This window comes from Heterocephalus glaber, unplaced genomic scaffold, assembly GCF_053883595.1.
Source record: "Heterocephalus glaber isolate CG9 unplaced genomic scaffold, H.glaber_assembly_v1.0 deba00000347, whole genome shotgun sequence".
NCBI lineage: Eukaryota > Metazoa > Chordata > Mammalia > Rodentia > Bathyergidae > Heterocephalus > Heterocephalus glaber.
The window spans coordinates 2,820,001-2,845,413 of record NW_028258143.1 but is presented as its reverse complement, the minus strand read 5'-3'; the positions used below and the strand labels follow the sequence as shown (position 1 = coordinate 2,845,413).

Here is a 25,413-nt window from a genome sequence, read left to right as displayed (position 1 = left end):
TCTTTGTCTCCTTTCTTCAGAGCAAACAGACATGCCTTGTTACCTGAAATCCTTGTTTCCGCTGGTACTTTCTCCTTTGCTGCATGTCAGCAAAGGTAGCTGCTCCAGTTGGGTAGGTATAGGCCATATGTGGTAGGAAGCTCATCTGATCCAGTCCTGGGTATGGCCGTAGCCCAGGGATACTGGTCTGGACTGGTGGCATGAAAGTGGCAGGGGGAAATGCGCTTTGTGGTGGAAGAGCTGTGTATAAAGGTTTGGCACTAAATGGGTTCATGCCGAACACTGGGTTAGTGCTTTTGTTGTCCAGGTTATTTGAATTTGAAAACTCTTTCTTGATAAAAGTCAAGTTCAGAGGCTCGTCTGAGTTTTCAGATGATGAAGAAACACTGTTATGGTCTAAATTTATGCTACTAGCTTTTGTTTTGTTCTTTGTGGCTATAATACTTTTGGGTTCTTTCATTTGTTTTGGTAATGACAAGTCCAAAGGCTCAGCCTGGAGCTCCTCAGAGGAGAAGCTGTTTGGAGTGTACGAACTACTGTGGGAGTTTTTAGAAGATGTGGAGGAAAGATTTAAGGGAGAAGGAGTGTTACTCCTTGAGTGGTCCAATTTTTCAACTGGTTTAATATTGGTAAAATGGGAAGATTTTGTTAGCCTGAGAGGAGGATCACAATTCGTAACACTGTTGTGGAGTTCTGCTATAGATGGTGATGTTATTGAGTCCATAGCTTTTACAGGAGACCTAGGTAACAAAGAGTCTTTTGTGGGAGGGTTACTATTGGGAGCTAAAGGCTTGGAGTTCCTTTCCAGTGATGGTGACCTGGAATTGGAATACTGGTAGACTTTTCGTTGCTCAAACCATTCCTTCACAAATTCCTGAGGAAGGCCCACAGCAATGGAGATTTTCAGCAGTTCATCAGAGTTGGGCTCCATGTTCATAGCATAGTATGCTTTGAGTACAGACATGTGGTCCTTGTATGGGTTGATGGGGCTTGTCAGTCCTTTCTCAGAAAGTACAGATGACAAGAGGAGGGCTTTATTATCCACAAAAACTCCAGCTTTGTTGGGGACTATGTTTTCATGAGGTTGCAGAACTGCCTTGATCTCTTCATTCATTTTACAAAGGTAGCGTTCATGCTGATGTAAAGGAATGGGGCCAGGAAAGCTTTCTTTACAGAACTGGCATGAAAATGGTGTGGATATGTTGTGGTTCTCAATCATTTTATCATCGGTGACCAAATCCATTAAAGTACGTAGCTTCTCTTTCTTTATATTACTGATCTGTCTCCTTGAGTCAGTAGTTAAGCTCTGGAGGCAAGCTTTGGCTTCATTGACTTTTTCTAATGTATAGTCAATAATACTTTTAGTGGCACCATTATGACTGACGACTGGAAGACCGACTGGTGGAATATTAGGAGAAGTAATTCCTTGTTCCTCGGGTTGAGAACATGGATCTTTCATGTGATAACCTTTCAACTTTGAAATTTCTTCAGCTTTGCAGTCCATTTTTTGCCTGGAAACCGTATTGTCCACAATCTGTAGAACCTTTTGTACCTCACTTAAATTACTATTCATTGTGGGAAATCCAAGTAAAGGGGCTTCTATCCCTACACCTAAGTGCTGCATTGGACTCTGAGCAGATGGATGAACTCCTAAGGGACTGGTGGCTCCAAGCCCGCCATTCATAAAGGGACTAGTGCCACTAAATCCATGCGTGGCCATAAGAACTTTGTAGTCATTGAAGTCTAGTGGTTCTGTTTTAATTTTAAGTAAGCCTGTTTGTTCAGACATACTAAGTGGTTTTCCATTCTCCAACTTGTTTCTTAATTGAGTAATGGCTGAATTAGTAGGAGAAGAAGAAACAGAATTAGGGGAGGAACCCGTCTTGATATTGTTTCTCATTCGGCCATTTACTGAGATTAAACCAATACATTTCTTGCTACTGATGTGCGAACTGTAGGAACCAGAATGGGAGAAGCGTTTCTTGCAGTTTGGGCACTCATAAGGTTTTTCACCTAAAACGATAATTAAATTTAACATTACACTTCTTTGATTGGGTAACAATTGCAGATGTCTACCAGACAAGAATCTGTGAAACCAAATGAAAGGAACACAAAGGGGTTACCTCTACATTCTAGGTGCTTAGATTAGAATTATGTGACTGTAGCTGTTAGTGAGCTTTATCTTCCCTGGGAGGACATAATTCAAGATGTTAGCAGTGGAGGGTGAAGACTATCTATGTTTTTTTTCAGCTAAGATCCCAAATCTTGTTTTGCCATCGGCAGCCTCCTATTTAAACAGAGTGTCAGATTAATGTGTGGCCAATAGCACAATAAAGATGTCACAGTATTTAAAGGGAAGTGTAGCCATGGTTTTAATCAACTCTGTGGAGATTCCATTGATTCTACCAATCCAACTAGTTCTCTGAATAGCATCCAATTTGGTAATAAAATGCTTGGCAGAGCTATCAAACTAGTTATAAAGAAGAAATCTCAGTGGTAGGATACTGGTCTGTGATACACAGCTCTCAGGAATCAAGGAACATTTATTATATCAAGTTCTTGTCCAAAATTCTTTTTCTTTTATGATTAGGTATCAAAATGAATATCCTTCAAAATTTGCCAGCTGAGTTCCTTCAGGTTAAAAATATTAAATCTAGAGAAAGGATTCTAAAAGGACCAAAAGGAACCTCTAGATTCAGTAATAAATCAAAGGCTTTGCAATTTTTAAGAAGGATAAGCACACCTTTTTATATGACAGTGCTACTGTCTTACAGTGCTACAGCAACATAAGTCTCATGAAAGCACATAGCTTATGAAATAAATGCATAGTTCCAAAAAGCTACAAACAGGATTGTGTAAATTTTAAACAGTCTTTAAGAGTGTCTTTAAGTAAACAAAATGCAGATGTGAGCGCCAGCCCCTGGCTACTCACCACTGTGAATTCTCAGGTGCTCTTTCAGATGGTGTTTGTACTTGAAGGCCTTGCCGCACTCTGTGCATTTGAACTTGCGATTACCTGCTCCTTGGGTTAGCATTTGGTGCTGAAAAATAGAAAGACTGACATCAGTTTTCTGCAGGAGGAACAAAGAAAATTTGTTACGAATATTTTTTAAAGGCCTCTTTCTTTTTTTCCACACAGGCCAAAAGGTTTGAGTGCATGCTTATTTATCTGCCTAGTCTTTCAGAATTGCAATAAAGTGATAATGTTAGTAATAAAATTGGAGCAAATAAAAAAAGTGCTTTCACATGCGCATCCAACACTTGCTTTACAATTATTTCTGCAGCCTTTTTTCCAAATGTTTCTATGACCCTTTAGAGATGAGAAAGTATAATTGTAAAGATGTTTGTGTTTCTTTGTTTTCTGCGAGATCTAAAATCTGAAGATTCCCTGCTAAAATGCAACTGTTTTATCAAGGAAAAAAACAACTTCCTGAAAATTCTAAACAGCGTTAAAAAAAACTATACATATGTAAGAAATTTTATCAAATTTTCTGTATCAGAATAAAAGTGTATCTTATACTGAAACAATCTGTAAAAAAAAAAATTATCCCCTTCCACAAAAAAACTCAGAAACAAAGCTTGACTACAAATATTTTGTCACAGGGTTAGCATGTTTAAATATTCCATTCATTGTGCTAGTGGCACATGTAAACTTGGTTTCCCTGAAGTCTTGCCTATCAGATTTGACTCATTATCAAATGTAAGAGACAACATCTTGGGCTATAGCTGCTTGAGCAGTTTTATCACAGGCCAGTAGGAAAGACTTCAACGACTTTTCATTTTCCTTTTTAGTAGTGTACAAGGGAGTAGGGACCAAGAGAAAAAAAAAAGTTTGCTGAAAAGACAAGTTAAAAGCAGCAAAGATATAATCAAACACAGCTGACCTTTTTGAACAAGTGAAAAAAAGCAGTGTGACTTAGAATTCTGGAAAAAAAAAGTCATCCACTCTGGATGCTCAAGGTAGGAGGTCAGCCTTTTTCAAGCAGCAATGACACAAAAGCCTTTTGCAAAAAGACAGCACAGAAACGGTATGACAACTGCTAGGGTGTGCTGAATCTTCCCACATTCCTAGTGAGACAGATGGTGTTACATGGGACACAGGGAGGTTTGTTCAAACAGCAGCAACCTTCAAAGATCAAGCGGAGCCCAGCCCGCCGAGCGCCATTGAGGGACCAGCGCTCATATGTTGCTGAGTTGCATAAACAAACAGCAACAGCTGCTTTGTCTCCCCCCACAGCCCTCAGAGGACTGCTATAAACTTTAGTTGTGCCACTGTTAATATGATACAATCATTTTAATTTACTAATTGTAAATGCCATGAGCAAATGAGGGGACTTTTCAACACCAAAGCTACCATTCATAATGCGCCAACACAATCACACTTCTGCATGTGAAATTTAAAGCAGTTATGCTAGATAAATATCTAGGCTCGTTCTTTTCTTCCTAGATTTTTTTTTTTTTTTGCATAGAAGCATGGGGGAGATAAACTGTTACATAAGTGGAACTATGGAAGCATACTTTTAAAATAACTGATCTTTAAAAAACATTCAAGTGACAAGCTCAATCAGAAAAAAATGAAATGATTTATATGAGCTATTGTCTTAAAATAGTAAAATTCCTTAATATAGTGTTATCATCATTGTTTGTGTTGGCTTATGCTTGTTTTCCTTATTCAAAGAAAACAAAGCCTATAAGGAAAAAAAAAGAACTCTATATAGAATATCATGGTTAATCATTTTTAAAACAGATATGGGATCAAGGCTTATATAAGGCAATTCCAGACCTGTAGGGCCAGTTATCATGATTTATGGTACACCATTTCTGTTACCATCCAAACACATCATAATATCAATTTGCAGAGTCAATTCTCCTAGGAGGTTAGAAAGAGCAGTTTTGCTGAAACATTTAAAGGATGCTGTGAATCAATCCTATTCAATAATTTTAAGGATTTAGGAAGCTATGTATACCTACTCAAGACAGACTTCTTATTTTTAAGGCAAGTAAGCCAAAAGAAGCATAGCAATTTCCTCATTTAGCTACAAATAGGCACATCAAGACAGGATCATTTAAAAAGTACATCCAATGTTTTAGTATTAATTCAATTTATTTATATATACATAATTTATTATATACTTTTTATTTCAAAATTAGATTTCATAAACTCATATCAGCTTGTAAAAATAAAGTAGTCCAAAGTGTTACATGACAAATGAAAGAAATACATACTTTTTTTTTTTACTATGACTTAGATCCTACATTAAAAAAATCTATGTAAAACCAGGTGAAAAATGGAATTAAAATTGCTGAGATGCTTAATAATGTATAATTAAAATGCTACAATTTCATTCACTTTTTGTGGAACATAAAAATGAAACTAAAGTCGAGTTAAAGTGCAAATAAAATTTCTAAATTAGAAATTAACACACTCATTCGATCGTGAACATAAGACTATTAAATCATATTAGAAGAGACCATCAAAAAATCATTTAGACCTCAATTAAAGCTATTACCATTAAAAGATCTGCATCTTCAAAATGCCATGAAAAATTAATAATGATTGCCAATCAAAGCAATATCGTTTCTCTAAGGGGTTATTATAGAAAGAAATCACTTAAAACCAACCCCCCACCTGATCTGTCCCTGGCTTGTGCGTCACCATATGCCGCTCGAGCTGGGTGCGGTAGGCAAATGTGTAGCTACAAAGAGGGCAGGAAAAGTTCTCCTCATTCTTCTCGTGGCGGTACTTGATGTGCTCCTTCAGTGATGTCAAGCGCTTGTAGCCCCGGTCGCAGTAGGGGCAGGTCAGCAGTTGGGCAAAAGCATCTGGAGTTCCAGGTGGCAGGTCTATAGCCGAGAGATAGAGAGAGAGAGAGAGAGAGAGAGAGAGAGAGAGAGAGAGAGAGAGAGAGAGAGAGAGAGAGCGAGAGAGAGAGAAAGGCAAGGGCCAAAAGGTCAGTAAATCAATGGCAGCTAATGGGCTGACTGCTGCCCGGGATGGTATGACAGGAATCACTGCAATCTGCTCCACCAGAGTGCCATCACCGCACCGGCCTCTTCACACACCAGTCCCCTCGCACACCCAGGGTAGACTTGTAGGAATCAGCTCATATACTGTTTCTAAAATTTAATTAATTACTTGAGCTTGCCGGGGGAGGACTTTAACAAATGATAAATGAGGAAGTTCTCTTCAGGTGGCTGATAGTTGCAATGAAACCTTTACTCACATTTCACTCAGGAATACTCAAAGGGAAGGAGCTTTCCAGGTGTCAGTAGAGAAGAACAAAATGGTGAGGGTCAGTGTTTTAAAACTTTTTTCCCTCAAAAGTAAAATATTTCAGAAAGATAGGAATACATTTAGATATTTTTATCTCTTATAAATGGGCTCTAATTGTTCTTGTTCTTTATTGGATGTACAAATGACACAAATTTGCTGACAAAAAATTTCACAATACCCTAAAATTACAGTTCTAATCTTTGCTCATGAAATTCCATGCCTCAGCAGCTGTTCTTCAAATTTTAAGGTAAACACCCAGGCATGTAGTGCATTTGTAATTGTAACAGCTGCAGAGGTCAGTGTAGTGGCTAAAAATGAATTACGGCCTCACCATTTTCTTCTTGCCCATTGGCCTCTGGCGTGCCAAGGCGAGACAGCTCCTCAGGGGCTTCTGGGTAAATAATAGCTGTGTCACTGCGCTGAAGGTACTCCTCAATGCTGACTGTGTGGCCATCGCGTTCCTCCAGTTTTCTTTTGGCAAAGTATTCCTCAAAGTCTGATGTGCAATTTGCATTCTTCACTGAAATCATAAAAGGAAAAGAAATGTCTTGTCAGGGGCTTCTTCTTCAGAGCCCAAGACCATCGACATCACTGTTAGTAACAAATGCTGACTTGCAATAAGACTACAAATCCCTGGTCTATTTGTAAGAAGTGTAGAAGATGACCAATTGCAGATTAAATGCTTATTTTCATAATATATGCAAAAGGAGGATACTTTGCCTTTAGGGAAATAGGTACATTTTATTTTTTTCTTCTGAGATTATTAGTCTACATAACTCACAAAAAATTTAAAGAAAGTTTAAAATGTTTTTGGTCAAAATTAAAATATCTAAGATCTTTTTTCCAAGACATTCTAAACATTCTCATCAATAAACGTGAGAGACAGGCCGGGGATTTAGCTCAGTGGTTTCACCACCAGCTGCACAAGCCCAAGGACCCAAGTTCGATCCCTGGTACCCCCCTCAAAATAAAATAAAATAAAAAATAAATGTGAGAGATGATAGAAGTTTTAAGTGACTTTAATGGTCTATATAAAACTTTCTTTTCTTTTTAAGAAAGGTATATTTAATTTTTTATTGTCCACTGAGCATCTCTAACTACAGATCCATCCAGTCCTTAAATATAAGCTTTTAACTCTCCACCCTCTAAATATCCCAGACAGCCAAGACTACATGGTCAGAGACAGATGTGAAAGGACTGATATTCCTAGCGACATAACAGTATGACTTTGTTAAAAAAAAAATCACAGAATGTGGCAGTTTATCTTTTCCTATAATTTCAATTTTTAGCTTGGGATTTTAAGACTGCTGAAAATAAAATAAGGGGAAAGCTGATAGAAATAAAATAAAAGGTAACAGAGGATGTTAAGAAAGTAACCATACTGCTATGTGATTTCGATATGATTTTAACTTCTGTAATTATCTCTAATCCCATGAAATGAATAGTAGTTATAAACCAATGTTAACAACTTGTATCACAAGACATTGCATATTTGAAACCCCAAGGTGTGCTCTAAAATCAGTTGTGGCTTCAATATCTTAAGTAAAAAACTGTATGCATAAGACAGATGGAAGAATAGTTGCTACGTTATTCTATATAATAGGTAGGTAGAAAAAGTACTTTGTTAGTACAACAGATGGTGGAATCCTACTATCATAGTTTTTGAGAGCAGTTAACCTTGGTTCCACTAGATTCTTCACCTTACTTTCTCTGCCACAAACAATATTACAGTATTTGTCATATTAATTTTCCTTGGCAAGTTGTAGCAGGATGATGTTCAAGCAAGCAAGTCTATTTATTTATTTATCTGACTTCCATGATTAAAAACTTGTGGATTTCAAATGAGAAGAATAGACATTAGACCATCTCATTCATGTTGAATGTCTGGTAAGTGATAGGTACCATGTCTTGCTCTGGTAAGTAAAGATCAGGTTTCATCCTTCAGAAAGTCATGAGAAAGATTAATACAACTGATATTGTCTCAAAACTAAACACATCATTACTAGTACCCAGCCTTAGATATTATGAAAGACTTGGGTAGTAGTATAAAAAGAAGTAATAGAAAAATAGGATCCAGGGCATCAAGAAGGCTTTAATGGAGGATGCATGAAGTTAATTCACACTAGAAGCCAGGAGGAGCATGGTCATTTCATGAACCAAAAGGGGAGCCCTGGAGTGCCAGAGTAAAAGTGGAACCTCAGGATGTAAGGGTGAAAGACAAGTAGGAACCAGTGCATGCAGTAGCAGTAATCCTATTTAGGATTTGGATTTTATTCTTAGAGAAGCAGGAAGCCATTGAAGTGTTTTAAGAAGGGAGGAGGGTTGGGTGAAATGATGACTATTAATATTTTTAAATGATAATTCTGATTGTAGTACCACACAGTATCCAATAGGGATTGGAGAGAGAGGAAAGTAGATTCTGGGAAACCAGCAAGGATACTTTTGCCCTAAATCAGACAAAATATAAGTGTTAAAGAATTAGTTAATGAAGATGAAAAGAAGTGGCTGGATTTGAGAAGTATTTAAGAAGCACAATCTTCAAGACTTAGGGAAGGATTAGGTTTGCCAAGGTGAGAGATGCTAGGATTCCCCCCTCAGGTTTAGAATTTCCAATTTGAAGGGTGGTTGGTGACATTCACCAAAGCAGGAAAGACCGGAATTCTAAGAAAACTTGAAACAGTGGACAAATACATGAAATCAATTATTTTAATATGGGGAGAACTGCACTTTGTCGAGTATGAAACTAAATACTAACAGTCCTCAAGGCAGTAATCTCAAACCATTCTCTTTTGATACTCCAACTTCTGTTAAGTTTAACGAGAAAGGCAGACTGATTCTAAGACCCAAAAATATTTACCTCAAAAATAGATTTGGAATGTGAATGGTGGATTAAAAGGTTATACCTTGAAATTTTGCTTCAATCTTTTCTTAGCTGGATTTAATAGAAGAATAGGAACATTAGTTAATATCTCATTTCTGCTGCTATATTCACAATGCTATGGATGCTTTCCAAAGGGTACTGATTGGTGGTGATTCTAATGATGTCATTTAACTTGCTTCACTGAGTCCTCAGGGAGTACACAGGAATTGCCAACTATTTGTGCATTGTTTTGGATCATCAAAATAGCTTCAAATCCTCCAAAAATCACCTTTTGCTTTCAGTGACAAGAAAATATAAAAGAGAACAACATGATGCATTCAAGAGGAACATATTTTGAATGACTGGTCTGATTTTACCAGTGACTGCTTCTTTTTCAGTGCTATAAGAGTGGACAGTTATGCTATAGTTCCTTTCTGATTTCATGTCTACTAGAATGTAGTCAAATACGTAAGACATGATTTATTTAAGTTTTTTAAGAACATTGTTTCACTTGATGACCTTGGTGTAACCTAGTAAACATGGATGGATGTACATTTAATATCCTAATTTTATCTTGATATTTCAGCAACTATTTGAATTATCTGGCTATCTTTGCATGAATTTTCATTTGCATATGAATGTTTCCATCAGAAATATAATCAAATGCAAATTCAATTGGATTTGCATTAATAGCCTTTGGGCTTAAAAGGAAAGAAAATTCTGATTTTTCTGGATAGGCAAACTAAACTGCATCTAGATACACTTCTGGTGTTTATAGAGGCAATTCAATTGATAGATCAAATTTGGCCATGGTAGATTTCTATGTCAAGTATAATGAGTACAAAAGACATCAAATCACATGCTTTTTTAAAGGATCATCTTTGAGCATCTTAGTATCCTGAGTACTGAGTATATAGTTTAGAAATTAGTAAGCTTTCAAAAAATCATTTATGGAACAAATGTGGAATAAATTACATCTTCAACACTGAACTTGGTGTAAAAATCTTTTAGCAAAAGAAAGTATAATATAAAATACCAATAGCTGGCTGTGGTGGTGCATGCCTGTGACTCTACCATTCTTGGAGGCTGAGGCAGGAGGTTGGTAATTTTGAGCCCAGGCTAGGCAATATAGCAGCAACTTAGAAAGACTTTGTCTCAACAAATAAAAAACAGGGCTAGGGATGTAGCTCAGTGTGAAGTCCCTGGTTTCAATCCCCACTACATTGATACATACATATAAACATACAAAAATATGATACCTACAATTGAGCTAGGGATTTAGGCTCCAGCTCCACTGTCAATTCAGAGAATTGTAGAACAATGTGATATATTGTGTGATAGTGATCATAAATACTTGCAAGAATTGGAAAGGGCTCAAAAAAGATTTCATGAAGGAGTTGTCACTCAAGTACACATCTAATTACTCCATTAGAGTTTTCTTCTTGTGGTACAGATATGGTACTGTTTATATATCTTTTATTTCTAGAGTCAGATAAGTGATTTAGAGTTGAACTTTCCATGAGCTAGGTGTAACCACCGTGAATATAACAGTATTTCCCTGGGCTTTCTTTACCATGGATACCCATAACATATGCCTCTTCTGTCTACCACTATAACAGCTCTTGCCTAGGAACAGCTCTCCACTTCCCTATTGCTAAGCCCTGTGTTGCCCAAGGGAGTTGTGGTGTTATACACGTTCCTGCTCCCCTAGCCACAGTTGATTATCTCTACCTGAAGTGAACCAGTCTTAGTCCTGTATTCGCCAATCCAAACCAATGATTAGTACAGGGGTGGCCAATGAATCCAATTACATTCAATGAGTCTCTTTCCTATGACTTTAGGACTTTGTTTCAAAAAAGAGTACCTGTGCATCTCCCACCACCACCCCATTCATGCCTCCAAGTGACGGCCACTGTGAGATACAGAATGAAGGAACTGATATTTTCCATCTAGAAAAGGAATCTTAAGGAAGAAAGAATAAAGCAGGCAGCAGACAGGATGACATATCCTGACAATCCATTTCTGGTTCTATTTATTCTTGAGGCAGAACTGCACCTTTCAGGGATTCTGTTGTCAACCCTTCTTAGATTCCACGAGCCAAGAAACTTCCTTTTCTACTTTAAGGATATAGTGTTTCAGTCTCTGAAAACCAAAATCACCATGTTACAGTACTAGAACAAACAACGAGATTAAACTGATTACTGTCAAAACTGTTGGGCAGGATGAAGTTTAGATTGTATTTGGAAGTTTGTATTTTTGTTTTTACAAAGATTTCATAATACAGTGTAGTGGACACAGGAATAAGGCACAACATTTGCTAGAAAGTTATAGAATTCCCCACTGCATTTTTCTAGTATAAAATCAATCTCATTTTCTTTTTTTCTGTAATCCTCTTCACTCCCTAGTCTCCTTGGAAGAACTGCCAAAACACACTGACAAAGGATATTTGCATGGTATTTATCACCAACCATAACAAAAATCCATGAGAAATCTCAAGTTATTTCTTCCATACTTTCTCCAGAGATTTTGCATTTAGTCCTAAAATTTATCCTAATGTCTTGCAAATATCTCAACCTTCCCTAAGGTTAGGTAAACTTTTCTCTATAAAAAAAACTTCATTAATTAAAAATGTTTCCTCATGGCCATATGTATTTTAATATTGTAGGGAAATTTCTAGATCACTTCAAGTAAGGAAAGTTTCAATTTTCTTGGAAATATGTTAGTCACTCTTATTAGTATTGCTTATTAATGATACTTTCATAAATTCCTGTGTGTCTTAGATATATAGTGATACTTAAAAAACAAATAATGTTAACAGATCTCAAAAAAACCATTGATTGGTTCCCATAATTGCATTGTTTTCTGATACCTTTTTCTTTTGGTAATGTGGGTAGAAGCTGGGGGTACTCTACCACTAAGATATATCCCCAGACTTTTCTTTTTATTTTTTGAGACAGCATTTTCTAAGTTGGTACATTATCCAGGCTGGGCTCAAACTTGTAATCCCCCTGCCTCAGCCCCTGGGAGTGCTGGGACTACAGGTGTGTGGCACCATGCCTGGTTTAGGATGCTCTTAAAGTTCCTTAGAAATCGATTTTACTTAGTGTTTACAGGCTTAAGCATAATGTGGCACTGATACTCCTTTTCCTTTTCTATTTTCCTTTGCCATTTATTTTCTTTATTTGTAATAATATCTGTTAATGTAATATCTTAGAGGGTCCATAAGAGCTCAGTTTGTTAAAAAACTGAGACGAATCATTCATCCAACCCTTTGTTTTATGGTTATTTATTGAATACCTACTAGTGCCAGACAGTGTACTTGGGATAAGGACCTGAGATTGACTAATAATTTTTCTTTTCATATTTCTGTGATTCTCATATTTGGAGACATACAAAAATGGTTGCATTTCTGCAATATACAAACATACAAATACATACTGGTATAAGAAGGGATCACATAATCATATATATATATATATATTTCCTCAGTATAATGTAGAAATAATGTATTTATTATATAATCGAGCTTTTATTCACCTCTCTATGTCAAGGCATCATTCAGTTAGGAAACAATATTCTTCATCTATTTGAAAATTAGTCTGATTATAAACATTGTAGATGAAAAAGACACAAAATTATTTTTACTTTTGTCATTTGTATTGAAATTTTTAGTTTAAAGAAGCACCTACTCAGCATTTGTTGAAGTATATAAATTTTCATGGCTACTTTGTTTAAAGTTCACTAGTGAATCTATGTGTTTCATTATTAAAAATGCAAGGGTACATTGTTGCAGAAAGCTTCCAAAATATATATTGGCATTAGATATCTAAAAACACCCATGAGGGTGGCGGCTAATCTTCTGCTCATCACACAGCTATAGGAGCAGTCTCACGGAGTCTCCAACTGGTATAGAGGCATGCATAAAGCCAAGGCAGGATTGTCAAGGGCAACCGAAAAGTTCTCTTCCCTTGCTGGGAATTAGTATAGTTTCTCAGCCAGTCTCTCCACGCCCCCCTCTGACAGGGCTTTCTGTGGGAAACCCCGTTCAGATACCAAAGAGAGTTCACAAGTACAGGGCTTGAGGACAGAGAGGTGAAGAACGAGTAGGGGCAGGACTCCGTAGTCATCTGCAGATCAAGTATCTCTCTTTCAGCAGCAGGAAGTAGCCCAGTCAGGGACAAAGTCTAATTTTAAAGTTAGATTTTATAGTAATGGATTGTGAACATCAAGATTTAACAATTTTTTTTTTTTTGGTACAAGGGATTGAACTCGGGTCCCTGTGCTTGCACAGCAGGCGGCCAAACCACTGAGCTAAATCCCCGGCCCCTAGTGAACATCAAGATTTAGTGACTACTAACTCTTAGATAATTGTGATTGCTATGTAACAGTACAGAAAGATACAGCCAGGACTTCAAGAAAAATTCAAGTTAAACAATATGTACTTGCCTTTCCCTTTCTGTGTAGCCTGAATATTTTGGAATTGGTATATTACCAAAGAAGACACTCATGATTTATTTTGTTTTAGAGGAGTTTATGAAGTAAGATGATTTTGCCCAGAAGTTCACTGCTCTTTTTGTTAGCTTTTTGTAGGGAAACACACAAATGTCAGTAGCTTGCTCTAGGACATTTGGTGATTTTCAAAATGTGGTTCTCAGACAGGGGCATCGGAACGACCTGAGAACTTGTTCAAGATGCAAATTCTCGGGGTTCGTTCTAGTCAGCAATACGTGTTTTAACAAGCCTTTCAGGAAATTCTGAATCGTGCCAGTTTAAGTATCACTACTCTAGGAATTTAATCTTTTACCTCACGTGGCTAAATACAACTGAGTAACTTGCTTTTGAGGAAGAATACAGAACAATTTCTATGGCAAATAACTTTCCTATCTCAACTGGAGTTCACACCCTCTTCTTCGTTTACTGAATACCATCTGTGAATCTCCAGTGTTGACCTTAGCACATGGCAGAGGAAGCTTTCCTTTATGTGCTTATGACCTCACAGAGGCACGGAATGGTCTTACCCAGGCTTGTACGATTTGCACCCAGCCTATTTCCTGGGACATTGCAACTGCTCAATAGTTCAATGATCAGACCAGATTCAGGGCCTTGGACTCCTCATTTTGGCTCAGTTATTTTATGCTTTTGAATTTCAGATTCCTCATCTATAAAATGAGCCATTGTGTGCTTTCTAGGATAGCCTTAAAGTCCCAGAATTCTATAATTTCAATTAGTTAATTGTAATCAATTTACTTTTTATTCATTCACTAATCCCAGAGAGTTTAATCTGTATTCTTCTCAATTAAAAACTGAAAGCAGTATAAGTTTCTGATGGAGAAACTATGGTATACAAAGATTACAGAAAAAATATTTTAGAAGTGCCTGGAAACCACAGGCAACATCACAAGGAAAACAGTGCTTATTAAATATTTGTCAAATGAATGAAGGAGGTACTCAAGAAGCTTGGACTATTCGTTATTTCTTGTGGGAACTCTTGCTGTGAAGTGGAGATAGCTGCTCTTAATCACAAACAAAGCTAATAAAACCACAGCATTCATTAGCCAGGAAGTGAACAAGCTCTTCTTGGTGCACACTGATTATGGTCTGAACATGACCAATTCCTGTCTACCCTGTCAACTGCTACTTCTGCTTTTCTCTTCTTTCTCTCCTTTATTTTTAAAAGGTCAATGTGTGAAATTTGCTTTAAAAAAATTAAAACTGGTAATTCCCTTGGCAGATATCTGACTGAAAGACAAAACTCTTCTAACCTATAAACACAAGACAGATTAAAACAAGGAGAAAACAGCATGCTTTCAAAGTCTATGACTCCCTCCTAGTTAAGTATTGGGTACTAATTGAATTATCTAATCTTGTACAATTGATTAGCACTACACGTCCACTCAACTCTTACTAAGAAATACCTTATAATAAAATATGCATGGTTCCTGCTCATGTAAGAAAGCTATTTACTATAAATTTTTTAGTCATGTAAGATAAATAAAAGGAATTAGAAGTTATCAAACTTAGAGGATAATAGAGGTGCAAAAACTTTCTTATTCTTTTCCCTGCTTTCTTCAAGGCTAAGGACAGAATGCACCAAATCTGTGTTCACACAGGCTTACTGGCTCGCTAGCCTGCTAGCACTGTCACTAATACTACCAAGTCAGTGGAGTTATGCCTTGTAGTCCTATCTTCCTTGCTCAGTCTGGATCTAGACTTGGGATCCCATTGCTCAGGAGACACATTAGGAAAGATTCTGTCAATCTGGGCCCAACTGATGTTTCTACCTCATATTTCAAGTAGCAAATCCCTAATCCCATTACTTCCCACCTGGCTTATGCTCTGCTGTTATTCTAACACATTTTGTGAGCTATAATCGGGACTAGTTACCTGAGTGGTAGGACCATGGACGAAATGAAAATGCAAGGCCTTGCATTCAAAAGCTGTTAAGAATTTCAAGACAGCAGCAGCAGAGCAACCAAAGGGGCCCCTGTATGCCTGTGGTCGCACACCAAGGAAGCTGTTTCTGGTAGAATACTGGGAGGCAGGTCCCCAGGCACCATCCATCCCACACCAACTAGGTGTCCAGCTTTTTGTTTTCTTTGTTCATGCTTCCCAGTACAATTTCATTAGGAGAAAGGATAGAATCCAAACTTTCTAGTCTAATTTCCTCATTTAACAGCTGATACCACTAAGGTGCAGTGAGGTTAATGGTTTATACAAAGTTACACAACTAATTTCTGGAAAAGCTGGATGCAGAATTCACACAGCTTGACTCTTAACCCATTGCTCTTTCCACTGTAACACAATGACTCAATAGGAGAAGGAGAATGTGTGTCTTTGTGTGTGTGTGTCTTTGTGTGTGTGTGTGTGTGTGTGTGAGAGAGAGAGAGAGAGAGAGAGGGAGGGAGACAGAGACAGCCCCATCATTTTGGTTTTCATCAGGCCTGATTCAATACCTTTTGAACGGGCCCTATATGCTGAAAAGATCACAGTGACATTATAAGTAATTCTGAATAACAATATTGTTACACCCTAAATTAATAGGAGAAAAAAAAAGCCAATTAAAATGCCCACTTCTCTCTCTCTCTCTCTCTCTCTATATATATATATATATAATGTTTAACTTTTTATCCCTTTTTTATGTCCCTACTCTTCTGAATTCTATGCACTTGTTTCATTTTTTTTAATTTTAAATTTTAATTTTTTAAAAACTTTTTTTTCATTTTAGTTTTTACTAGGTTATCCAGATTGGATCTATTGGGGCAAAACAACAATCACAAAAGTTCTTTATATCCTGTGCTTCAAGAAGCTTATTTAAAATTTTCATTTAAAATTTAAGGATTGTATTTTCCTAAATTAGGTAGTTTTTAAAGTTACAAAATAAAAATAACTTTTTTCAAAGCACTTTGCAAAAGTGAATTAGTATTAGCTATTATTTCATCATATACTTTATGGTTATAGTAAACAAAAAATGTTTCTACTTATTCCCCCCCCACATGCTTAATGACACCCTCCCACATGCATTCCACTTCTTCACATTAAAGGAAACTGTGTTGTCCCCTGATAATATCCCATCTCTCACAGCCCTTTCCCACAGAACGCTTCCTACTTTATCTGTCTTGAAGCACAAGGCAAGGAGGACAGGTCAGCACGTTCTGTAACACACCCGACCATTTCTACCAGAGTTACCTGCTACATCAATCCATCACTTGTCATTTATTTATTCATTAATTCAACAAGCAATCTGTTTTTCAACCATCAACACTATATGAAGCAATGTGCCCTCTGAGAGGAATGTGGAAAGAAGCAAACTCAAATCTCTGTACTCAAAAAGCCTCCATTCTATAACTATAATGTTTTGAAGTATAAAGTTACCCATTATCACCACAGGTTGTGGACTCTGCTTATATAGCTCAAGGAAAATGATGTTTGTCCCATGACTGTATTTCCTTAAGGCAGCCATAACTGTCATTCTGGTAAACTTCATCCCCCAAAAGCTAGTTCATGTAGAATCCTGCCTTCATGGTGCCTTAAATTTCTCTAGTTCAACAGCATGGATAGCTACACCTCAGCACTGTGCTAAATGTAGGACAATTCTGTAACACAGAACCAGAACCATGAACGTTGTACTTGCCTTGTGTACTTGCCTCAGTTCTCCTTGGAACTTGAAATCATTTCCATTTCTCTCCTTAGTCTACTACAATTCTTGCTTTACTAAACTAAGATCTAGTCTAAATTCTGGGTTCTCAGAGTATCAAGTGTATCAAGAAATGTAAATAATTGTATGATCTAATTTCAGACTGCTTTCTTTCTTGAGGGTGATTGAATCTCCATACACTGTTATAGCAATTACTCTAAATTTCCACTTCTCAAGATTCTACCTTCTACAATACTGCTAAAAATAAAGAACACACACACGCGTGCGTGTGCGCCCCCCCCCACACTATTCACCCAATTGAATGTAAATCCTTAATGACAGTGACTATTCTATGCTCATTGTATCTTTCATGATGCCTAACAAAATGTCTTGCACTTAGTAGGATCTCAAATGACTATTCATTTAAACAGCTAATGAAGCTATAATTACAGTGGTACCTTAGTTCTTGAACTTAATTTGTTCCATGATTCTGGGGAAGATGGCCACCATCAAGTTCCTCATCAGGGAGAGAGTTTGAGAACTGAAGCAAGTTTTTTCCAAATGCTTCCCTTTGCAAAACAAATTATTTGCAAATAGAAGTGTTTGTGAGCCAAGGTATTATTGTATTTATTTATAAGTTTTATTTTTCAATCATAATTTTTCCTATTGGAACCATAAATTTCATATTTCTTAAGGACATGGATTAAAATTTCTATTTCCTTAAAGTTTCTTTCTCAAGCTTCAGTTCAAATTCTGGCCCTGGGTTCAATCCTCAGGAAGGGAAAAATATCTGCACATAATGAGTGTAGTATCATAGCGGTTGTTGACCAGGGACAAATGTTTCAGCATTTGTTTATTGATCGTTATTCAGGGTAATCAGCTATCAACTAAGGAGAATCTCTGACAGCTTTCATCATCATTATACACAAACGTTATAAATATTGCTAAATTTCCTCTTCTACAATTTAGGATGGTAGTTAAGGAGGAAATGAGAGAAAAGACTCATTAGAGAGATGCAGGTGGTTATTAGTAGCCTTTATAACTCCTTCTTAACTTTTATAGTTTAATTTCATATGCAGCAGCAGAACAGTGAAAATAATCTGTACAACTTGCCTGTGTAGTTTTCTAGAGGGTCAAAGGAACTTAATTGGCAAAAGCTCTCAAAATTGACTGGTGAGTCTTTTCATTATAAATCTGTTAAATACTATATTTTTGTTTTCCAGAGAAGTTAAATGAGGAGCCATTAACACCCAGTATGAAGGCTGAACCCAGTTTACAATACATTCATTTCTTATTTTGGGTACCGGGGATTGAACTCAGGTCCTTGTGCTTGCAAGGCAGGACAGGAGGCAGAACCACTGGGCTAAATCCCCGGCCCCCAATATATTCATTTCTTAATGTTAACAGTAGTTTAAGTCTTAGGTGAAGATGCAAACAAACCGGCAAAACAGAAGCAACAGGGTAAGCAGCTAACCTAGTTAGACACTGTACTAGGTGCTTTAAAAATAGCATAACATTCAATAACTGCAATGAGGCCTTGTACACACAGAATCAGTATTTCCACAAAAATTCAAATTTCCAGACAAAATTCAAATGCAGATTATCCAACTCTAGAATCTAGAGCATTCTAAAATGATTGTCTCTCATATGTAAAATAGTTTATATATCACTAATAGGATATTAGAGACATGTTTAATGACTATTGTTAGAGTCTATATAGTTGATTATTGGATAAGAATTTTCTTGTGCTGTGCAAGATTAAGAACTGAGATTTAAATTGGTCCTGCCCAATTTCAGCATTTAAGGTGCATCTCTCGCCCCTAGCAAAGGAGGCAAAGATGCAGGTGGTTATTAACAGCCCCTTATAAGTACAATACTAGCTTGTTTGAGTAAATATAAGTTTCTCACATCCAGTGAGGAAAACATCAGGGGCCCATTTGGGTCTTGATATGCACGTGGAACTGCATTAATGCTAATGATCACATGCACCTAAGACAGAACCTTGTTACTCTGTTGTGTGAGCCTTGTTACAAACAAATGTTTGTAATGCTCCTAAGTTTTTCCATTTCTCAAATATTTTTTACAAAACAGGGGATTTTTCCCCACACTCTTGAAAATTTTACCCAGTAATTTCATTCTGAATTTGAATTCTATTAATATCTATATGACATTAGGTTCTTTGTGAAATGATGTTCTTTATATTTCAGAACACTGTTATTTTCTTTCCTTAAAAAACAGTGAAATTATGAAATGAAGAAAGTCTAATATAAATCAGAGGTTTCAATGCTTTACATTGTCATAAATCAATTTTGCTGCACTATTAATCTAACTTTGTTCTAAGAAGAAAATATTGATACACTAGGCTATTTTTCTTTGCCTTTAACAATTTGATTTCAGAAACTAAAATCATGGTTTCACTCTAAAGATACTAACTCAATACCCTCTGCAGATAATGTTTTCACCTATTGTAGCTTTTCCAAAAATTAGTGTCCATTTTTCCCCCACCAAATATTTGCTCATTCATGCTTTCACAAGTCATGAAGGTCTACCATATAGACTCACTGTTGTATTTGGTGCTTTGAGTCAAACTAAACAGTCTTTTACTTAGAGCCAGTGTTTCTGGTCAATGTATATGTTATGTACTTAATTACCTCAGCAATGCTAAGAAGCAGATGCCATAAAAATCTACCATCCCTTTTCAGCTGAAGAAACTTCTTCATGAAATTAAGTAGGTGAAATAGGTAGAAACAACATAAAGAGGAATAATTCAACATACTAACATTTACAGTATGCAAATTAGGACTGTGGGATTTCAGAGAAGGAAGAGAGATTGATGTGGACGGAGGTTCTTAAAGATGACCACATAAGGAAATGTGAGCTAGTCCTTAAAAACAGAAAGGTAGGAAATATTTGGACGAATAGAAGAAAGGCGGTTAGGGTCTGAAGAGATAGCATGGGGAGAGATTCAGTGGTTGGTATAAATGTGATTCTTTTGATATTGTCAAGGAAGTGGGTGAAATTAGAAACGAGCATTGCTGGTAAGAATTGTATAGCATTGAACACTGGACTGGGGAATGTTGGTTTATTTCCTATAGGTCTTAAAGTGCACTTAGGGATTGTAAGAAGGGAAGTGGACACTGAAAAAGGGTTGCAGGAAAAATGTGGACTGACTACCCAATGGGTGATCAGAAGGCTCAAGAAAAGTCAAATGAAAGGCTTTCTAGCTTGGGAGATTGGAATAAAGAGAGTGTCAGACCAGGTGTCCAAAATATTCCAACCTAAAAATATGAAAAGGAAGTCCAAATGCTGTTGGTCTCTTATTCCCATTTTGACCTAGCTATCCCAGGATCTATGGTGTTAAAGTGATCAAAACCTTATAGGTTCATTGGAGGAAGACACAATTCCACCTTGGGATGGGCAAAGAAGGTCATCCAATAACTGGATATTGGTGAGTAAGAACAAGATGGTCTATTAATAAGTAATTTCTACCAGAAAAGATGTATTATTTATTTATTATTATTATTATTATTACTATTTTTTGGTGCCGGGGATTGAACTAGGGACCTTGTGCTTGCAAGGCAGGCACCAGAACCACTGAGCTAAATCCCCGGCCCCAAGATGCATTATTTAAATCCTACACATATTTATCATTCAAAAAGATACGAGGGGGCCGGGGATTTAGCTCAGTGGTTCCAGCTCCTGCCTCGCAAGTGCAAGGTCCTGAGTTTGATCCCCGATACCTGCCCCCCAAAAAACCCCCTCCAAAAAGATGCAAGGAACAAGAAGCAGTAAGATTATGACTGGAAAGAGATATGTAGTCTCTAAAAGGGTAGGTCAATAAATTAAGGGTCACCAGTGAATTCCTAATTACCAAGTCTAATGCGTTTACTCGGAGCTCTTTCAAGTTATTTGAAGCTATTAATTGAATTGACCATTTTTACTTTTATGGAGTTCTCTTTGATTCTGAATGTTTACATTTTCCCTCTCTTCTCACAATCTTTTTTTCTTTAAATGAATTTGATATTTCTCCCATTCATCAAGAGTCCTGGGCTCAAATATTTGTTTCAATAAATATACTTTCAATTGTAAAATCACACAGCCCTATGATGTTAAATACTGTATGTGCATGACTCTCAAATTTCTGTCTTATATTCTTACTTATTGGGATTTAATTCCACATTGCCAATAAAGATCCACAAAACTTTTCTATGAAATTCATTGTGTTTCAAAGGCAATTCAAAGTCTTTTCAAAATTGAATTCTTCTACCTATCTAGAAATACCAACAATCATTATATTCTAAATGTGCAGATGTGTGATCTTGAAGCTACTTTACCTCCATCATCCAGACTCAGTCGTTAAGAAGTCACATTGCTGATTTCTCCGCTGTCACCACCCAGGCCAAGATTCTTATCGCTTCACATCTGAATAGCTACAATGACTCCCCACTGCTTTCTAGAATCTAGTTTTTACAACAGACATCACCGTAGAACAATATGATCAAAAAATTGTTTTTTGCTTTTTCAGATCTTTTATATTCTTCAACACCTGACTTTAGCTTAAATGTCCATCTTTATTTCCCCTTAAGTTTCCTCTAGGACTTGTTGATTCAACCAAATCTTTTCACTATTTTCTGCGTAGATACCTTCTTTCCCTTCTTGCTTCAAATATCCTTTTTCTGGTAGAGTGCCCTACCCTATTCTTTCATAGCTATTGAAAATGTACTTGGCTCAAATTCTACCCCCTTTATAAAACTTTATATGAATACCTACCACGTAGGATCTTTCTCATTTCTATAATTCAAATAATTATTGGTCCTACAATTTTTTGCATATATGTCACGTTTTCATAACTTTTTCATGTGTATTAGGCTCATCCTCTAGATTAAATAAAAACCATGTCTTAATCTTCCTGGCCCACCTTCCCCCATGTATGCACACAACAACGAATATATTGAAGACACTAACTGAGTACTTATTCATTTATTTACTGACTAAACACATATGGAACAGTATTTGAAGAGAAAGAGATCTTAAAGCCTGTAGAAAAGATGTTCAAGATTGATTTTTAAACCTTTGGATAGGAACAATTTTTACTAACCTTACTACAGACTTCAGGTATGTAAAATAGCTAGTAAGTTTTCACTTTGTGGAATAGGTCCTCTTTTGTGACACTTTAAATGGTTATAAAGGTAGTAAACATCAGCTTTTACTTATGCTTGAAGCTGAAATTTTACATTTTTCTTTAAAAGGAACACAAGACCATTTCTAACTGCATGAGTTAGGACATTAGAGAAATTATTTTATTCATAGTATCTCTTTATTACTATATTTTATGTGAAATTACTTAACCTTATTTTCATTTTTACATGGTGAGAGTACCTCAGTAACATAGAATATTTAAACCAAAAGTATTCTTAGCAAGCAACTGGCTCAATCTATTCATGTAACAGGTAAAGAGGGCGAATGACTTGTCCACGGTCATAATCTAGTTATTGCCACGTCTACAGTTAGAAGTTAATTCTAATTCTATACTTTTTATATAAGCACATAATGTACAATTTCATTTTGTACCTTAAATGGATATAATTCAAATGAATAAAAAATGACAATAGTTTTTCATTCTTTCTCTTATTTTATATCCAAGAATGTGAATTAATGCCTTTTAAGTTATTAATGAGGGCATTTAAATAGAAGCACAGCATGAACAGTTTATTATGATGTGTATCAACATAAGGGAAATATGAATATCATCTTAATTATTTACATTTCTGAAACTTCATAAAACTGCCAGGTTTTTTTCATTGGTGAGTAGACTGGAAATACTTATGTGAATTTTTTTTTTGGTTTCACTTCAGAAGATAATTTTATACTGGGTACTATACTAATATTTGTAGTAGTATGGAGGATTGCTTGAAACACTGAAAATAATTAATCTCATCCAGACAAAGAGAGAAACATAGTGAGTCAATGTAAATTTCTGTGGGTAACATGGGAATGTGAGAGAACTTGCCACTTAATTTTTGGGGAAAATGGAACATGACAATTGTCCTTAACTTCTATTCTGTAGCAGTAGCACAGTAAAACAAAACATTGCTTAATGCTTTCCCACTGTAGTTTTTTCATTTTATTAAAAATAAATAAAAACGTCAATTTCTCTCTAAAACTTTTACCTAGAAAATATTGTTCAGAGGAGCTAACAGATGCAGAGAACTAAAAGTGAAGAAAGAAGTAAAAATAATGTAGATGATTAATTTTTGCATGGAATGTTCATGGAAATTTGGTTTTCTAAAAAAACATTTTATAGTTTACATTACAACATATCATTTGAATTTTCAGTGACTGATGTCAGGTTGGGGCTGGAAGAGGCATACCATATTCTAATGTAAAGATTATTCTTGTATTCTTTTAAAGTAAAAATTACTACTAGAAATTCACCCAGTTTATGCTATAAAAAGATACACTCATACAGTTCAATATTCTTGAGCTTCGGAGGCAAATTTAGGCTCTAAGAATGAAAGATATATTTGCTCATAAAGTACCAAAATGTAGAAAATTTGGATTTGAAACAAAACTAGAGAAATGTAATGTCTGACATACAAAAGATGGGTCAGTGTTTCTTTCCCTGATTCAATAAATCCACATGATACAGGACAGACATGGTTTCAGTGTGGTAAACATAACTTACCTGTACCATTGTTAACTGTGGTCTGGATCGCGGCTTCTGGCCCCATAGTGACATAGTCTTCCTTCATTTCTTCTGTGGGGGAAAATTATCTTTAGCATTTGAAAATTGTAGAAAGGCTTACTATACTAAGCATGCCAAGCACAGGAACAAGGAAGATTCTTTTAAAGGAAACAGAGAAAAGGCTTGTTGTAAACCTCTAAACAATAGCTTTGTTCAGGCAATTGAATGAATCCAATAGTGCTAGCTGCACAAGAACTTATTTACTTTAAGCATTACTGCAAGCTGTGAAAAACAGAGGTGCTTATTTGGAGCAAATGAAGGGCTTTTCTTCTGGTAGCAGTTCTAGCGACAAACAGGGGGAAGATATTATTTTTTCAATAAGAGACCAAAGCAACTAAATATTTGTACTTATGAAGAGGCACGCTAGTTGTTATACCTCTGGTAACTCTGGGTACTAGTGACAAGTCAGAATCTCTCATTTTATTTTCATTCTTTTCTTTCTCCTTGGGGTAATTATGATGGTGTTAATATAGGTAAACACACTGTTCTAAAGCCCTAATTCTACATATCGAAACTTAGAATGCCTAATTTATAGAACCAACATTCCAGAAGTATCAAAAACACATGTTTAACTGTTTCATATAAAATTCTTAAACATAGCTTTCTTATTCCTTTTCCAACCTCTCATGAGTACCTTTTTTTCTTATCATGTTTGCCTCCACAATCATAGTCACTTTCCAAGGAAAAATTATAGAGGTAACACAGCTCGTGTTAAAGATGAAAATATCTAACACTGAAGCTGAAAATTCATAAATAATTAAAGGTCACTTTCAAAAATTGTAATATTTTCAAACAAGACAGAGTTTGAAAAATAGAGAACTCGAATTTCTCTGCCTACTGAATTATAGAGTATATGCGAAGGCAGAGCAGGACAACTGCCCACTAACAATTAAACAAGACCTTTTAAAAAGTGAAGTTTTACAATGACAATACTAATGAGAACTAAACATGACCCAGGATGAATATCTTTCTTTGATAATGATTTTATTTAAAATAAGAAAAGCTATAAACAGGACTCTAAATTCACAAATTAATTCTGATTGTTCTTTTCTTATCACATCCTGGACTACTTTGATAGAAGATTCTAGAATACATTACAGCTGAATTAAAAAGTATTTTACAAGCAGTGTCTTCATTATATCTGTTTGTGGGACCACAGCTGAGATACCATGGTCCTCTTATGGTAGAATAGAAAAGTATATATAGATACTAACTTCATGCCACTACTGAAACATAATTTGAATGATATTTGTTTAGAGGGCACAACCATTTAAAATTCATCCCTGACCCTGGACTTCTTCTTTATGTAGAGAATATTTTCACAGGGACATTTTGCATAAAACATTTAGAAGTTCAATGTATAGTAATGGCACATTGTCAATTGTAATAATTGATCGTTT

General features: G+C 36.1%; 1 protein-coding gene across 2 annotated transcripts in view; it reads right to left on the bottom strand.

Annotated features, from left to right (window-relative positions):
• Positions 1-25,413, bottom strand: part of Zeb2 (zinc finger E-box binding homeobox 2) — a 127,203-nt gene that overhangs the window by 12,759 nt on the left and 89,031 nt on the right. For both annotated transcript variants that reach the window (XM_087197510.1, XM_087197508.1), the window contains exons 4-8: positions 23,954-24,025; positions 6,606-6,794; positions 5,630-5,844; positions 2,933-3,041; positions 44-2,013 (exon numbers count right to left, since the gene is read on the bottom strand). In XM_087197510.1, coding sequence (XP_087053636.1) covers positions 44-2,013; positions 2,933-3,041; positions 5,630-5,844; positions 6,606-6,794; positions 23,954-24,025 — 2,555 coding nt within the window. The remainder of the gene's footprint in view (positions 1-43; positions 2,014-2,932; positions 3,042-5,629; positions 5,845-6,605; positions 6,795-23,953; positions 24,026-25,413) is intronic.